General features: G+C 50.1%; 1 protein-coding gene across 2 annotated transcripts in view; it reads left to right on the top strand.

The window, feature by feature from the left end:
• The window catches only part of LOC118232890 (thrombospondin type-1 domain-containing protein 7A-like), a 47,157-nt gene that overhangs the window by 3,874 nt on the left and 24,839 nt on the right, over positions 1-18,444 (top strand). For both annotated transcript variants that reach the window (XM_035428111.1, XM_035428112.1), the window contains exons 2-8: positions 345-1,245; positions 6,186-6,434; positions 7,274-7,455; positions 8,826-8,984; positions 11,632-11,835; positions 14,815-15,009; positions 18,148-18,394. In XM_035428111.1, coding sequence (XP_035284002.1) covers positions 345-1,245; positions 6,186-6,434; positions 7,274-7,455; positions 8,826-8,984; positions 11,632-11,835; positions 14,815-15,009; positions 18,148-18,394 — 2,137 coding nt within the window. The remainder of the gene's footprint in view (positions 1-344; positions 1,246-6,185; positions 6,435-7,273; positions 7,456-8,825; positions 8,985-11,631; positions 11,836-14,814; positions 15,010-18,147; positions 18,395-18,444) is intronic.

Below are 18,444 nucleotides of genomic sequence, written 5' to 3' on the forward strand. Positions count from 1 at the left end.
CAGAAGGGCCTGAGACTCCCACAGGGACACTGTGTCGGCGGAGTTCTGCGGTTCATAGGGTTCCGGAACAGAACGGAATGTTCCGGGGCTGCAGTTCCTCAGGCGTCAAAGTGGTTCATGCAGTGCAAGTGCGTGAGCTCTCTCTGACCTTTGACCCCTCTCTGTATCTGCAGGGGAAAGGGGTAATGGGGCTTGTAGTTTCCCTTGGTTGTTTGCGCTTGGCTTTGCTCAATGTAAATGCCTTGTTTATTAATTTAACAGAGGCTATTCTCCAGAATAGTACATAGTGTAAATGTGGCCTCTCACTGAGCTCTGACCTATGACCTTTGACCTTCCCCCCGCAGAGCCCTGGGGCCGGTGCATGGGTACGGAGTGTGGCCCGGGGGGCAGCCAGAGCCGGACGGTGTGGTGCAAGCACGCGGAGGGCTGGCCCACGCTCCACACCAACTGCCCCGCAGCCGATCGCCCGGGCAACCAGCGCGACTGCTTCCACGTGTGCGACCAGCACCGGGACCTGTACGACTGGCGCCTGGGCGAGTGGGGGCGCTGCGTGCCCGTGTCCCAGCGCGGCGGCGCGGGCGGGGCCGGGGCCGGGGGGGGCGGGGCCTGCGCCTGGGGCGCGGAGGGCATCCAGACGCGGGAGGTGGGGTGCGTGCGGACCGCGGACGGGACGGCGGCGGAGGAGGACGCCATCTGCGAGTACTTCGAGCCCAAACCGCGGCTGGAGCAGGCCTGCCTCGTGCCCTGCCCCCGCGGCTGCGTGGTGTCCGCCTTCTCCCCCTGGTCCCCCTGCCCCGCCCCCTGCGGCGGGGCGGCGGGGCTCCAGAGCCGCGCCCGCTCCGTGCTGGCCCCGCCCCTCTTCGGCGGCGCCGCCTGCCCCGCCCTGGCGGAGTTCCGGCCGTGCGAGCCACCGGGGGAGTGTGGGGACGGGGAGGGGGGCGGGTTCGGGCTGAGGGTGGGGCCCTGGAGCGAGTGCCAGCCCCCTCCCGCCGCCGCCGCCGCCGCCCCACGCCCGGCCCGCCAAGCCCGCCAAGCCCGCCAAAGCCGCCGGCGTAAGAACAAGGAGCGGGGCCGCGAGCGGGACAAGGGGGGCGACAGGGACCCCGAAACCCGCCAGCTCATTAAGAAGAAGAGGACCCGGAACCGGCAGAACCGGCCCGACGCCAAGCTGTGGGACCTGCAGCTGGGCCACCAGACCCGCGAGCTCACCTGCGCCCACCGCAACGCCACGCCCGCCCAGCTCAGGTGAGCTCCGGCCATCCGGCACCGGTCAATCAATCAGTCAATCAATCAGTTAATCAATCAGCCAGTTAATCAACCAATTAACCAATCAATCAATCATTCAACCAGTCAGTCAGTCTGTCTGTCAGTCAATCAATCAACCAGTCAGTCAGTCAGTCAGTCAATCAAACAAATTAACCAATCAATCAGTCAATCATTTAACCAGTCAATCAATCAGTTAATCAATCAGTCAACCAGTCAGTCAACCAATCAACCAATTAACCAATCAATCAACCAGCCAATCAACCAGTCAATCAATCAATAAATCAGTGAGTCAACTAGTCAGTCAACCAACCAATCAATCAATCAGTCAATCAATCAACCCATCAGTCCGTCAGTTAGTCAATCAATCAGTCAAATAATCGATCAGTCAACCAATCAATTGACTAATCAATCACTCAACCAGTCAACTAATCAATCAACCAGCCAATCAATCAACCAATCAATCAACCAATCAATTGACCAATCAGTCTATCAACCAGTCAAGCATTCTGTCAGTCATTCTGACTCGATTTAGTGTAGCACCGTTTAAAAACATCACACAGCGCTTCCCTGCTCTGGTGACTACAGCGGTTGTCAGGCTGTAGTTTAAGGACACCATGACTCCGGCTGAGTCATACTGAAAGGACCGGGTGTTGGCGAGACGCTAAGAAGCTCACTTAAGGGATTCCTCTTCCTGTCTGTTCAGGTGATTAAGCTCACTCCGAAGCTGGAGAGCTGTAAAGCTTATAGTTAAGACCCCGTGGCTCAGCTTCCAGGCAGATCTCCAGAGTATCGCATCTTGGCTCTGCAGTGATCTGCTAGCGGGCGGGACTGGTGGGACCGGCTAATTTACGTTCTCGTTTACGACCCTGCTGATCCTGTCCTGGGCCGCCCGCCGGCGGGGCAAGGCGCGGCGCGCTCCTGTTTCTCTGTCCTTAAAAAGCCCCCTTTTCAAAGTTAATGAAGTCGAACCCAGGACCTCAGAGTTAGCACAGCCTCTGACTTCATACCTGCCCATACAGTGTACAGTCCCTCCCCTGGCTCACGTTTCCATCACTGCTTTCTTTCCATTAGAGTTTTGCTCAGGTTAGATACTCTGTGGTGTGTGTGTAATTTATACTCTGCAAGAGTACATGTCATTTATGCTTAGGAGAGTAATTTGTAATTTATTTTTTTAGATTTTGTCAAGTCTTCAAAGCTTGACCCAAATTTCCCTTTAAAGTTCATTTAAAAAATAAGGATGAACATGCACAATTTGATTTTGAAGCCGAGTGGATTTTAAATTTAATTTTAAACCATGACAGGATCATAATATTTTGAAGACCACTTGAACCACCCTGGGGAGCATAAATATTAATTTTTACTGCTTGGTTATTCCTGGCTTTTTAAAAATTCATGCTTGTTTTGCCACCTCCAGAACTGCAGTGAGCAGAACGGTGTTTTTCCTCTTGATCCCTGAGTTCAGTGAGTTTTATTCGGTTGCTATGGATTCTGTTACCATCTTGCATCTGGCACGTACGTCATGGAACTCAGGGAGGCCATGACACTTCTTTCATTTCGCTTAATAAAACCAGTGTTCACAAACACTCAGAAAACACAGACTTTCAAAATGTGTCTGCTGGCCACGAGCAGGGTTCCACAGACTATGAGCAGGGTTCCGTTGGCTATGAGCAGGGTTCTGCTGGCTAGAAGCAGGGTTCCACAGACTATGAGCAGGGTTCCGTTGGCTATGGGCAGGGTTCTACTGGCTATGAGCAGGGTTCCGTTGGCTATGGGCAGGGTTCCGTTGGCTATGGGCAGGGTTCCGTTGGCTATGGGCAGGGTTCCGTTGGCTATGGGCAGGGTTATGCTGGCTATGAGCAGGGTTCCGTTGGCTATGAGCAATATTCCCTTGGCTATGAGCAGGGTTCCGTTGGCTATGAGCAGGGTTCCGTTGGCTATGAGCAGGGTTCTGCTGGCTATGAGCAGGGTTCCACAGACTATGAGCAGGGTTCCGTTGGCTATGAGCAGGGTTCTACTGGCTATGGGCAGGGTTCTGCTGGCTATGAGCAGTGGGAGGGACAGATTTAGTCAGATGGTGTAGAACAGGGCCCTTCAGCCATTGCAGGGGCCCAGATTTGTTTGAGTGCATATGGGCTAAACATGCTGCCCATACTGTGCATATAACAGCGAACACGGTTTTACTCTAATATAGCAGATGCTCTTATCCAGAGGGGCCCGCAGTGCAGCAGAAACAGAAGGGCATTCCTCTGATTGATATGAGCCACAGGGCCCGACCAGCAGGCTAACGGCAGTGCCAGACCAGCGAGTGTATGGCTAACATCACCGAAGTGCTCGTGTGCATTAACCCCACCAAGCAGGAAGGGCGGGTGTGTGTGAGTGTGTGTGTGTGTGTGTGTGAGTGAGTGTATATGTATGTGAGTGTGTGTGTGTGTGTGTGTGAGTGAGTGTGTGTGTATATGTATGTGAGTGTGTGTCTGTGTGTGTGTGTGTGTGTGTGAGTGAGTGAGTGTATATGTATGTGAGTGTGTGTGTGTGTGTGAGTGAGTGTGTGTGTATATGTATGTGAGTGTGTGTCTGTGTGTGTGTGTGTGTGTGTGTGTGTGTGTGTGTCGATGCAGTAGGTACTGAAATATAGAGTGTTCAGTGTATTTCTGAACCCCGGTGGGATGCGTTCCGATATTGTGCTGGTGCAGGCCTGGGCACAACATCTGAAAAACTGTTTTTCTTCCCAACAATGAAGGGGCCAAAAAGTGTTTCTGCAGCAGACCCTGTTTGGCCCCTGGACACCTGTGGCCCTTCCCTCGCTGATCTTTGTTTGAACCCCCTCTGAAGCAGACGGGCATGAGAACAGTAAAAAATGAGGATCCTGGTATGGGACGCTCGTTAAGTACACTGTGAGGTCCCTCCTGGTCCTCATCAAACATTTAACACCAGGCTTGGACGAGGAGGAGGCAATGCATGAGTTAATGGAGACTGGTGACTCAATTCCCTTCTCATTTCTGTCTCTTGGAGGGGCGATGGAGAGCTGTTTCTCAGGCAGGGAGGGGGTTAAGTCGTGTTTCATGTTCTATAGGGAGCCCCCCCCCCCCCCCCCCCCCCCCGCTCATACATGTGCACTGCGTCACGCGTGTGTGAGAATGAGGGAAATATGCATGGCCCCATTCAGTCAGTTACAGGAGTGCTCTGTGTGCGTGTGTGTGTGTGCGTATGATAGTCTTAAGCTTGAGTCTTAAATTAACAGACATTCATAATCACCACAGAGCTGAATTAACAGACATTCATAATCACCACAGAGCTGAATTAACAGACATTCATAATCACCACAGAGCTGAATTAACAGACATTCATAATCACCACAGAGCTGCATGAACAGACATTCATAATCACCACAGAGCTGAATGAACAGACATTCATAATCACCACAGAGCTGCATGAACAGACATTCATAATCACCACAGAGCTGAATGAACAGACATTCATAATCACCACAGAGCTGAACAGGAAATGATTGTGCTGCTTGTGCTGTTGTGGCACTGCAGGGACATTTAATGGTCGGTTTGATAATTGTGTGTGTGCGTGCGTGCGTGTGTGTGTGTGTGTGTGTGTGTGTGTGTGTGTGTGTGTGTGTGCTTACAATCCCTCTGATAGGACGACCCTTCTGTTTAGGGCCCTGTGGCGCTTTCTTAAATTGTTTTTGCTTTCTTTGCAAAACCTCTCGGATCGATGCAGTTTTATTGACTGCTGCCTCTGTTTTCCGGGAATCAATGTGCTTTTGACAGCTGGATCTGAGGACTGATCGATTGGCTCCCCACTTCCTGTTCGAGCTTGTGAAGGGGGATTTATAGCTTTTTTTCCAGAGCTGTCTCTTGCAAAAACAGGGAATGCAGGAGGTCCTTGTCTCTCACAAAGGCCTGCTTTGGTTTTAACATGAATCACTTTTTATTCAATTATTTATTTTATCTGACCTTTATTTATCCTGGGATATTGAGATCTTGACCTGACATAAAACGCAGTTGCAAAGACACAAAGACAAATCAAGTTGCCAACCTCAAAAGGGAATGAGACTGCAGTGTAACTGTAATTAAAAAGCAGAGCAAAGGTCAAAAGCAGGAGCATACTTCAGTCACAGATTCATGAATTACATGTATAAAATCAGCAATTGAAGTTAATTAATTTTTTTGAAGATTTATTCCAAATATTCTGTAAGGAGCAGAATAACTGAAGCCCAGCTTTACAAATTCTTTAATTGCGTTATTATGTTAATATATTTCTCTGAACTTTGTGTTGGGAACAAATCTTACACAGTGACATGTACCTGGTACTTAATGTATTAAAATAGATACATTGGAGAGATAAATTCATTGTTTTGATGACTGATTCCATGATCAATTTTTTGATTGATTGAACAACGAACAGATTTGTTTTTATTAATTGTGTGTTTCTTGATATTGAATACAGTGTTTTATCCAATACATATATTTATTGATACACAGAGTGATTAACAAACATGTTTATGATGGGTATATTGATTGATTAAGGTATATTGAGTGATACATTGATTGGTTGACATATTGAGTGATTATTGGTTGATATATTGAGTTATTATTGATTGACATATTGAGTGATTATTGGCTGATATATTGAGTGATTATTGATTAACATATTGAGTGACATATTGAGTGAGTATTGACTGATATATTGAGTGATTATTGGTTGATATATTGAGTGATTATTGGTTGATATATTGAGTGAGTATTGGTTGCTGTATTGAGTGATTATTTATTGATATATTGAGTGATTATTGATTCATATATTGAGTGATTATTTGTTGATATATTGAATGATTATTGATTAACATATTGATTAACATATTGATTGATATATTGATTATTGATTGCCGTATCTCTTCCTCGCTGCAGCCTGTGCTCCCAGGATCCCCTCCCGGAGGTGTTCCGGTCCTGTGTGGTCCCCCGGGACTGTGAGGTCAGCGAGTGGGGGGCCTGGAGCCCCTGCTCCAAGACCTGCTACGACCCCAACGGCCCCCAGGGGGAGCGCTCACGCACACGCCGCGCCCTCCGCTTCCCGGTGGGCGGGGGGGCCGAGTGCCCCGCCTTGGAGGAGGTGGAGCCCTGCACCCCCCAGGGAGAGGGGGTGCCGCCCTGCCCTGTGTGAGTCACCTCTAAAATTTCCATCGTGTCCCGCCCCTACCCAGAGCAGTCCCTAGAGTATTGTGGGGGCCCTAGGCAAAAAAAATAATTTGCGGACCCCTTCGAAACATTGGTACATTGGGGCTCTGCCCCAGCCCCACCCCAAAACAAACCTGCAAAGGTGAAAAACCTTAATTTGAAGCAGGTGAATTTGAAATTCAGTTGAGCTATGCTGTTAGACCTGAGGAAGCCTCTGATGTTTTTAGTACGTGGAAAGAGGAAGTGACAGGAAGTGATGTAATGATGAGGACACCGTCTGTGTCCTTGTGCTGTTGACAGGAGCGAGTGATGAGGTAAAAGGGGAATAAGTGAGTGTTCAGGGAACATATGGAGGGAGGCTCTCGGTGTCACATGGGGTTTCTGGTTTGGGCGGTTGCCAAGATTTTGGAGGTGGGGGCGGGGGGGGGGGGTGTGTGATGGTGTGTGTGACGAGAGGGGGAGAAACTGGGAGCTTTCTCTAATCTGATCACCCACAGATGGCCTTCTCTCCCTGTCATCGTTCATCTCCCCCCCCCCCGGGCTGAGCATGTTCCACATAATCGCCTGCGTGCTCCAATCACTTCCCGTTAAAATACCCCAGCGTGACAAACTGGCAACCCACTGCTCCAGCCCTGCTGAGAATTCCCTGATTGAATCTTTCTTTTTTTTTTGCCTCTCGGTCTTGATTTCATCTGACTTGCCTGAGACTTGCCACTCCTCACTTGGTTACATCTATGGAATCAGGTAGAATTGGGAATTGTGACATCACAAAGAAATGCTAATTATGACATCTCTCTCTCTCTCTCTCTGACCTGTCACAGGTACACCTGGAAGACTTCAGAGTGGACTGAGTGCCGGGTGGACTTGTTGCTAAGCCAACAGGACCGACGCCGTGGCAACCAGACCAGCCTGTGCGGGGGCGGGGTCCAGAGCCGGGAGGTCTACTGTGCCCAGGGCAACAGTGACCCCGCCTCCTACCTGAACACGGCCCGGGACAAGGAAGGTACCTGCACCTGAGTCTCAGTCTCAGTCTCATTGTCTCAGTCCCCCCCCATGTGTTTAGCCCTGCCCAGTGATGATGTAATATGTTTGGCCCTGCCCAGTGATGATGTAATATGTTTGGCCCTGCCCAGTGATGATGTAATATGTTTGGCCCTACCCAGTGATGATGTCATCTGTCCAGCCCCCTGTGGGAGGAATGGGTTTTCTGGGTCTAGCGCTTCTGGTCTTATTGGGTTCACTATTAGATTTGGCTGATTTAGAGTAAGAGCGTCTGCTGATTGGCTGAATGCAAGTGTGCTAGAGGTAGATTTTGGGTAATCATGTGGTACTTGGGAATGTAGGGGTGCGCAGTGTGTGTGTGTGTGTGTGTGTGCGCGCACCTGTGTGCATGCGTATGGTTGTGTGAGTGTGTGTGAGAGAGAGAGAGTGTGTGTGTGTGTGTGTGTGAGAGAATGTGTGTGAGAGTGTGACTGCGAGTGCATGAATTTTGTTTGTCAAAGAGCAAGCCTCTGGTAAACATTTATTCGCATAAATAAATAAATTGGCCGCGGAGGACGATCTCCGGGAGATTTATGGGAGCGGTGGTGACCTCCCTGAGTTGAGCGCGTTTTCATTGGCCGTCGCGAGCGGAAGGGGGCGGAGCTTCGAGACGGCGAGCGGGGACAAGGACGCGCCGGGAGCTCTCGTATCTAAATCACAAAAAGTTTACGACCCCCCCCCCCCCCCCTCCCCCCCCAGCCGGGACAGCGTTTGCGCGTCTGCGCTGCGACAGAGCGAGGCGGGAATAGCTTTTATTTCCTCAGGCGCGATCGACTGCCCTCGTCTCTGAGATGTTACCCATCTGGCGCTCGCGCCGAGAACGCTCGGCCACGTCAAACATGGCGGATCAAAAACAATCTTTACAAAGAACAAAAGCCGGGAACTTATCCATGCAGCGTGTTTTTTATGAGATAGTGAGATATTTTATGATATCGTTCACAAAAGCCAGGAGTTCTGGATTTACTTAAGATCTGGGTCGGGCACTTTAGCCGTTTAGACACCGGTAAAATTGAAAAGATTAACAAAACTGTTTTAATGAAATTTCCTTTTTTTCACTCCCCCAATCGCCTGAAGTAAAGTATGCTTCCGTAATGACTTTTTTGTGTGTTCTGGCTGATAACACGCTTGAAAATTCTCTGGGATCAGCAGAAGCGCTTCTAAACAGTTACCAACATCTGAGGAAGTTGGTAAGGGCGCGAATCGTGAATTTAACCCCCCCAGTGTGACATCACGAAAGCGGAACCGGAATTAGAACCTGAGTTTGGAATGTTCGCGTCTTGTTCCTGCGTATCCGTGGTGACGGTTGCCGTCTCTCTCTCTGTACCCCCGTAGCCTGGCGCCCCGTGGACAGCCGCCTGTGCCTGGGGCCGGTGCCCAACGCCACCCAGCTGTGCCACATGGAGTGCCCGGTGCAGTGTGCCCTGTCCGCCTGGAACGCCTGGGGGCCCTGCACCCTGGAGAACTGCCAGGAGCCTGCCGCAGGGAAGAAGGGTACGCACCGCTCCCCTGTGCAAAGAGACATACTATATACACCCACACTATACACCCACACCATGCACACTATACACCCACATACTATACACACTATATACACACACTATACACACACACACACTATACACACGCACACAGGTACACGCTACACACACTCACTGTACACACACACACATACACACACACACACTATATACACACCCACACGCATTATACACACACACACACAAGCATGCACACACACACAGGTACACACTACACACACCCACACGCATTATACACACACACACTATACACACGCACACAGGTACACGCTACACACACACACACACACACACACACACTCACTGTACACACATACACACACACTATACACACTACGCACACACACTACACACACCCACACACATTACACACACACACACAGATCCCTTTAAAACACAGATTACATTACACACACACTGGCTACATTACACGAGGGAGAAGCACATTCATTCTGCCTTTACGAGAGCGAGAGAGAGAGAGAAAGGGTGGGAGACAGAAGGAGAGAGAGGGAGAGGGAGAGAAAGAGAGGGAGACCGAAGGAGATAGAAAGAGAGAAGAGGGAGAGAGAGAACGAGAGAGAAGGGGAAGAGGAGGAGGAGAGTGTGAGAGAGTGAAGGGGGAGAGGAGTAGGAGAGAGCGGAGGAAAAACACTCTGTGATGCATCTTAATAGCAGATTCTTCTCCCTGCTGTGTTCCTCTGTCTCATCTGTCTCCCCCTGCTCATACCCAGCAGCAGTCATTGGCGCAGAGACATGTACATACAGAGAACACTTGTTTCCTCCTCTCTTTCTTTCTTTCTCCTCCCTCTCTCTCCCCCCCTCCCTCTCCCTCCCCATCATCTCTCTCTCCCTCTCTTTCTCTTCCTCACCCTCTCTCTCCCTCCCTTCTTCTCCTTCTTCTTCTGCTTCTTTCCACCACCTTCCCCCTCCCTCTTCCTCAGTCAGAAACCTAATCAATTTTTGACCTCAGAACACACCCTGCTAATGCACCCGCAACCTGGGTTTCCATTTCCAAACTGAGCAATAAGAAAATTTAAAAAACATTGCCATAATCCTTTGGGGGTTTACTGTATGTGAGCATAAATCATGATGGATGGAATTCGTATTAGGCCGGAACATTCCGGGAAGAATTCCGGATGCTTGGAATAATGAGGAATAACTGGATTGTAACGTAATCTTAAAATCCATTGCGGTTGTCGGTCAGCTACCCTTCTAGCTGCTAACACTGCTTCCATCAGGAATGCGATTGCTCCTGATTTCTCCTGATTTCTCCTGATTGCTCCTGATTGCTCCTGATTTCTCCTTATTAATCAGGAAACTGATTTTTCAGACTCGAAATGTCTTTGCCAGAGGCAGAGAGACTTAGGTTTATAATAAGCACACTCATACATACACACACACTCACGGATACACACAGACACACAAGGACACACACACACTTTCTCTCTCTCTCACACACACACACACACACACACACAGAGCTTGTTCTCTTTGTAAACTGATAACAGGACAAATGATCAGCAATAAAAACCCAACACTGCTGCCGCCCCCCGGGGACACAAGCAAGGGGCAGTTTGTCACGGGTGATGACCTCATCTCCTTAGAGCTTGAAAAAGAGCTGTGATTGGTTAAATCAGCGGCACCCCGGCTGTCCTGAGGTCATTGACTGAGGTTGCCATGGGAATTCACCCCAAAATGGAGAAACCTCCTTATTCTGACTTTCTGCAAGGAAATAAAGATCAGAGCTGGAACAAACAAGGATTGGCTTCAGCACCTGAATGCTGAACCTCGAACCCCGAACACTCCCTGCACCCTTATCGTGCCTGCACAGCTGTGTGGGGGAGAACTCTGAGGTGGAGTGGTTGCCGGTTCCAATCCCTGCCGAGGCACAGCAGCTGTGCCCTTGAGCGGGAATCCTTGAAGGCGGGAGAATTCCCCGTGTTAACGGTCGGATGGATGCGTCTGTCACTTTGCGTAAAAACGGGCACAACAAAGAAAGAGTAATTCTGTTTATTATGCAAAGCTATTCCAATAAGGTCCTTCATCTTCTGAGTTTAATGCGCTGTCGTGTTACATGTGCTATTAACGGTTAGCAGTAATGACACCACACTGACTGTAAGGTGAACTTAATATATATCACAGGCTCACACTTTGGTGATGCAAAAACAGGTCAAACTCGATTAAAAAAAAGAACACAGAGAAGGACGGAAAAAGAGAAGGAGAGAGAGAGTGTGAAAGATGAAAGAGTGAACGAGTCAGAGAGGGAGTGGAAGAAGGGGAAACGGTGGGAGGGAGGGGGGATGTTGAAGGAGAAGGAGTTCTGGCGTGTGTGTGAATATTAATTACCGAATGTTTTAGTTTTACTTTCTTTTCCCCAGTGACAAATAGAGAGAGAGAGAGAGAGAGAGAGAGAGAAGGGGGGGATGAGGAAGGGAGAGAGAGAAGGAGAGAGCAAGAGAGAAGGGGGAGAAAGAGACAAGGGGGAGAGGAGGAGGAGAGTGCGAGAGAGAGAAAGGGGAGAGGAGGACGAGGAGAGAGTGAGAAAGAGAAGGAATTGTGGGAAATCTGCGAAGGTTAATTACCGCACTTTTCTTTAACAGGCTTCAAGCTGCGGAAGCGCGCCATCGTGAACGAGCCGACGGGCGGAGCCGGCAGCTGCCCTCACCTGGTGGAGGCCGTGCCCTGTGACGAGCCCAGCTGCTACGCCTGGCTGGTGGCGGCGCTGGAGGCCTGTATCCCCGACAACGGCAGGCCGTGCGGGCCGGGGACGCAGGTGCCGCGGGCGCAGTGCGTCGACAGCGACGGTGAGGGCCGCGCGCCGCCGTTTACCCAGCATGCACCGGTACAGTGGCAGGATGCATGGTGCATGTAGGGTGGCAGTGTAATATAATGGGGAAGGGAATGGTCTTGTAACCAAGGGAGAGTAAGAAAACGCGTCGTACGCTGTCCTTCACCCAGCATGCACCAGTACCATAATATTAGTCGCTCAGTGTTTTGTGTTTAATGGGTTTTATTATAATTCCCCTTTTTCAAGATCATAGTTTCATTCTGTGTAGATTTTATTCCCCACACACTGCGACCCCCCCCCCCCCCCCCACTCTTGTATCTGTGCACTGTTTTGCAAAAAGAGCTGAAAGTTATCAGTGATGCTACGGAGAGAAGGGGGGTTTTCATTTTAGCTGCATTAAATCGGCCAATCAGAATGCGGACTGGGCGTCGGCCAATCGGAATGGGGGTAATCAGGCCCTTTTCAGTTCTGCGGCGCATCTGGCGTTTCTGATGTTGCCGTGGTGATCGCCGCACATTCCCACACTCAAAGGCCTTTTCCGCCAGAGACAATGTCCGTAATGATCGCCGTGGAATTAATGACCACTGTAAGAGCTGGACCTGCGATGATGTAGATATTGTTCAGATCGCTCTCCAAGTGGCTTTTATAGCATGATATTACTGCCCTGTTTGCACCCGGGGGAAGCGTGTGTGTGTGCGTGCGCGTGTGCGTGCGCGTGTGCGTGCGCGTGTGCGTGCGCGTGTGCGTGCGAGTCTGTGTGTGTGTGTGTGCGCGTGTGAGTCTGAGTCTGTGTGAGTCTCTGTGTGTGAGTGTGTGTGTGTGTGTGAGTGTGTGAGAGTGTGTGTGAGTGTGTGAGTCTGTGTGTGTTGTTGTGTGAATGCGTGTGTGTGTGTGTGTGTGGGTGTGTGAGTCTGTGTGTGTTGGTGTGTGTGTGCACGTGTGAGTGTGTGTGGTTGTGTGAATGCGTGTGTGTGTGGTTGTGTGTGAATGCGTGTGTGTGTGGTTGTGTGAATGGGTGTGTGTGTGAGTGTGTGTGTGCGTGTGTGTGGTTGTGTGAATGGGTGTGTGTGTGAGTGTGTGTGTGCGTGTGAGTGGTTGTGTGAATGCGTGTGTGTGTGGTTGTGTGAATGCGTGTGCGTGTGAGTGTGTGTGTGCGTGTGAGTGTGTGTGTGAGTCTGTGTGCGAGTGTGTGTGAGTCTGTGTGTGTGTGTGTGGGTGTGTGAATGCCTGTGTGTGTGGTTGTGTGAATGCGTGTGTGTGTGGTTGTGTGAATGCGTGTGTGTGTGGTTGTGTGATTGCCTGTGTGTGTGGTTGTGTGAATGCGTGTGTGTGTGGTTGTGTGAATGCGTGTGAGTCTGTGTGTGTGTGTGTGTGTGTGTGGTTGTGTGGGTGTGTGGTTGTGTGAATGGTTGTGTGAATGCGTGTGTGTGTGGTTGTGTGAATGGGTGTGTGTGTGAGTGTGTGTGTGCGTGTGAGTGTGTGTGTGAGTCTGTGTGCGTGTGTGTGTGAGTCTGTGTGTGATTGCGTGTGTGTGTGGGTGTGTGAATGCCTTCGTGTGTGGTTGTGTGATTGCGTGTGTGTGGTTGTGTGGGTGTGTGGTTGTGTGAATGGTTGTGTGAATGCGTGTGTGTGTGGTTGTGTGAATGGGTGTGTGTGTGAGTGTGTGTGTGCGTGTGAGTGTGTGTGTGAGTCTGTGTGCGTGTGTGTGTGAGTCTGTGTGAGTGTATGTGTGTGTGAGTCTGTGTGCGTGTGTGTGTGAGTCTGTGTGTGTGTGTGTGTGCGTGTGTGCGTGTGTGTGTGTGTGTGTGTGGGTGTGTGGTTGTGTGAATGCGTGTGTGTGGTTGTATGAATGCGTGTGTGTGTGGTTGTGTGAATGCGTGTGTGTGTGTGTGTGGTTGTGTGAATGTGTGTGTGTGTGGGGTGGTTGTGGGTGTGTGTGTGGTTGTGTGAATGTGTGTGTGTGTGGGGTGGTTGTGGGTGTGTGTGTGTGTGTGTGGGGGGGGGGGTTGTTGAAGGTGACCGCAGACCCCCATCAGTAAGCTGCAGAGGTGTTCAGTGCAGGCCTGGTGTTAAGTAGCCAATTACTCTAAATCAGCTCCCCTGCCACTGAACGCGGGTGCAAATTTAATGTCTCTTTACTGCAGCCTGTCACTGGGGAGAACCCCCCCCCTCGGCCCCCACCCCCCACCCCCCACCCACTCCCCCCCCGGCCCCCCCGCTCCCGAACCTGACAGGCCTGATGGAAAAGGCTGTTAGTGCTGTCGGCTGGAGTTTTCACTCACACACTGTGTTCTGTGTGTGTGTGTGTGTGTGTGTGTGTGTGTGTGTGTGTGTATGTGTGTGTGTGTGTGTGTGTGTTCCTCCAGGGTACTATCCCACTGTAGTTGACACAGCTGGGTTTCAGGGTTAAAATCTTCACCAGAACCAAACGAACTCTGCATTCAGAGTTGTGCAGTTTGAGAACTTTTTACACTGGGGGAAAAGAAACTGAATTTTAGAATCTCAGCTGAATAGAATCGGGCTTAGCATCGTGATATTAGCTTTCTTTGATCGCGCGTGTCTGAGCATACTCAAAAGTATGCACTCGGTCTGAAAGCGAGCGCGCGAGTGAGATTCTGCTCGGTCTGCGGGGTTAATGATGAGCGTGCACCTCGGGGAGGGAGAGCGCGGAGTCCCCTGTGATGTCATCGCCCCGGGGGGGTAATTGGCGACAGCGCGTGTGGCCCACTGATTTAAGCGCTTGTGCTGGAGACAGATTCATGTATTTTTTGCCTCATCTTAGTAGGGTGAGATCTGATTGTTTGTCACACAGCATTGTGATATCTGATTGGTTGTACACACAGCAGGGTGAGCTCTGATTGGTTGTACACACAATATGGTGAGCTCTGATGGGTTATACACACAGCATGGTGAGCTCTGATTGGTTGCACACACAGCATTGTGAGATCTGATTGGTTGTACACACAGCATGGAGAGCTCTGATTGGCTGTTGCAGGCGCTCCGGCGGAGACGCAGCTGTGCCGGGACGCGATCCTGCCCATCCCGGTGGCGTGCGAGGTGCCCTGCCCCAGAGACTGCGCCCTCAGCCCCTGGAGCTCCTGGTCCCCGTGCTCCCACACCTGCTCCGGCAAGACCACCGAGGGGCGCCAGGCCAGAGCCCGCGCCGTGCTGGCCTACGGAGCCGGCGACGGTGAGCGCCCCCACCCGCCGGGGATTACCGCCAACGCGCACGCGCACGGGCACCAGGGTAGGGTAACGGGTAAGGAGCTGGGCTAGGAACCAGAAGGTCGCAGGTTCGATTCCCCGGGTAGGACACTGTCGTTGTGCCCTTGAGCAAGGTACTTAACCTGCATTGCTTCAGTTATATACCCAGCTGTGTAAATGGCTGCAGTGTAAGTTGCTCTGGATAAGAGCGCCTGCTAAAAGCCTGTAATGTAATGTACAGCTCCCCCCCCCATGCCCCATTTTGGAGTACTCTGTAATGTAATGACTTCAGCCCTCTTTAGTTTATCATCCATTAACTTTACTTAACAGGTCATTCTGACTCAGAGCTAATTCTCACTTTTCAATGACGGCCTGGCCAAAAAGGGGTTCCTGATGAAGCACGAGAATGCTCACGAAATGTGTGTAGTAAATTTTTACAGTTCTGTCCCTGTAGTCTCATAGCAACAGGGCAGACTGTTGCCTGGGTGATGGTGACGTGGGGTTTGGGGGGGCGTGGCGCGGCGCAACCAATGGGGTTGCAGCTAGCGTTAGCGGTAACCTGTGGGTGACACTGCCGCCCGCTGTGACTGTATCGGCTGTGTTATTCCCTGCGGTAGTCATGCCGACGGGGGGTCCTGTGTGGTGAGATGTGTTAGCAGTGTTAATGAGGTCCCCGTGGTTATCGTCATGGCACCCTCTTCCATCGGAATGTGCAACAGGGTTACTTTAACCCTTCGAGGGGTGAAGATCGCAAACATGCGATCGGAATGTTCTTGACCGAACATGAACAGTGCTGATGTCACATTCGCTGCTGGTAACTGAAATGCAATGGAGTTCCAGAACACTGACTTAGAATTTTGAAGAAGAAGAAGAAAAAGAAAAAGCATTCCAAAAAACCAACTCTTCAAAGGGTTAAAAGAATGCTCGGTAATTATGATGTCATAATTGTAGGATGTCACAGTGGAAGTGCAGTGGTTGGATGCCTGGTTTGAATAAATCTCTCCGTGCAGGGATATGCAGGATCTTGCATCCTTCTGCTGAAGAGTGGGAGCTGATGATAGTATGCGTGAGGAAGTGGTGTGGAGATCTCCATGGAGTCGTTAGAGAAACTCCGCTGTCCTTGTCTCCTCTCAGAGGTCTCCGTAGCGTGCTGCTGAGTGATTTTCTCTTTGGTGCAGACGCCGTTGCTCCTACAGAGGAAACAGGCTGGAGGCTGGTTTGGCAGTAGTGTGTCATACTGTGTTGGTTTGGGAACTGGGAGATGCTACTGCTTAGCGCTTAGGGACCTGGGAGTTATTTGAATGCTCTGGGCGTCCCATGGTGAATTTATCATGGCTCTGAAAACGTGCGCGCCCGTACACCTTCTGAAACGTGCGCGCCCGTACACCTTCAGAAACGTGCGCGCCTGTACCCTTTCTCACAGCCGAAATATCAGCACTCTACTCAAAACTATATATATATGTACATATATATATGCGAATGGTATTATTTTATGTGTCATTTCTACACTGCCTACAATCTCATGAATATTAATGAGCGTAAAAATATTAATGAGCTTGTTAATGAACAAGCTCTCAGATACTGATTGAATGTTTGTATAATAAAATATTCTGTGTCATCCCTCTGTATATGATTTATGTATGTTTGTGGGGTATATGAATATACATAAATGTACTATATACTGTACATACATATATAATGTGTATATATATGTGTGTATATATATATATATATATATACACACACACACATACACACAAACACGTACACACTCACATTCACAGTTTAAATATTTGAAATATTGATGATAAAGTAGGTACAGGTGACTCATGTCTACATATACCCTAAAGTAAGTTAGTCTCCTCTCTGAAATGGTTTTTGTCATAAATAATGTCACAGGGAAATAATATTTATTTATATATGTAAAATAAATAAATAATACAATTATATATCTTTTTCTGTATAGGGCATTAAATGTCACAAAGTCAGTTATGAAGCATCTGACATCGGACAGTTCTAAAGTATCTTAAAACTTTCCACCATGCAATTCTAAACTCTTTTACCGCCAACCCACTCATTTGGAAGCATATTTTTTGGGGAAAATAGATGTCAGTGTATGTGACATAATTTGACCCATATCTGGTGTGTGTGTGAGCTAAGTGTGAGTGAGTGTGTGTATGAGTGTGTTTGCTGTTTTTCGCTTGTTTCCTGCATTCACATAGGCTGTAATCCTAGTCACCTGTGATTGGCTGGTTGATGCAGATATTTCCCTGCTGTGATTGGTAATTGGCATCAGGCTCAGTTAGAGTTCCTGTAGCTCCCTCTTAGCGCTTAGACAGTTCCCAGCCGTGCAGCCTGTCTCTCTTTTAATGAACATCTTTAGCGTGAGAAGCGTTTCCCTGGAGACGGCTGTCACTGGCATGTTTTAATGCAGCTGTAAACACTGGGGAAATCAGTGGGGTTTACTACCTGATTGGGCTTCAGAACTGTGCGGTCTGATTGGTTTACTTCCTGATTGGGCTTCAGAACTGAGCGGTCTGATTGGTTTACTTCCTGATTGGGCTTCAGAACTGAGCGGTCTGATTGGTTTACTTCCTGATTGGGCTTCAGAACTGAGTGGTCTGATTGGACCAGGTACTGTCTGAATGTTAGCTAGGCTTGGGTTCTTTAGCTGCTCTTCTGTCCGGGTCTGGAACTGTCTTACGGCCACTGCAGCAGAGGATTGTGGGATAGCGGCAGATTTGAACCAGGGCTACCTGTCTGTGCCTGACCTATATTAGCATCATATGAATGTAGGAATGTTTTCTGAGGGAGGGGTTGTTTAAAAAGGGGGCTGTTCTGACAGTATTTATTCTGTGTGTGTGTGCATGCGTGCGTGCGTGCGTTTGTCTGTGTCCACGTGTGTGTGTGTGTGTGTGTCTGTGTGTGTGGGGTCTCTGTGTGTGACCTCTGTGTGTGTGTGTGCATTTGTGTGTGTGGTCTGTGTGTGTATGTGTGTGTGTGTGTGTCTGTGTGAGTGTGTGTGTGTTTGTGGTCTGTGTGTGGGGTCTGTGTGTGCGCGTGTGTGTGTGTGTGTGGGGTCTGTGTGTGTGTGTGTGTGTGTGTGTGTGTGTGTGTACTGTAGGAGGAGCTCAGTGCCCTAACAGCAGCAGTCTGCAGGAGTCTCGCAGCTGTAACAGTCACCCCTGCACCGTGTACCACTGGCAGGCCAGCTCCTGGGGCCAGTGCATCGAAGACTCCTCCCTCTCCTCCGTGAACTCCTCCTCCGGCTCCGCCCACAGGCCTGCCGGGGGTGTGGCCTGCTCCATCGGCATGCACACCCGCAAGGTCATCTGCGTGCGAGACAGCGTGGGACAGGTGCCCCCCAAAAAGTAAGGAGAGGGGTGGCGGGGCGGAGCGGGGCGGGGGGGGGGGTGGGGGA

This window comes from Anguilla anguilla, chromosome 8, assembly GCF_013347855.1.
Source record: "Anguilla anguilla isolate fAngAng1 chromosome 8, fAngAng1.pri, whole genome shotgun sequence".
NCBI classification, from domain to species: Eukaryota; Metazoa; Chordata; class Actinopteri; order Anguilliformes; family Anguillidae; genus Anguilla; species Anguilla anguilla.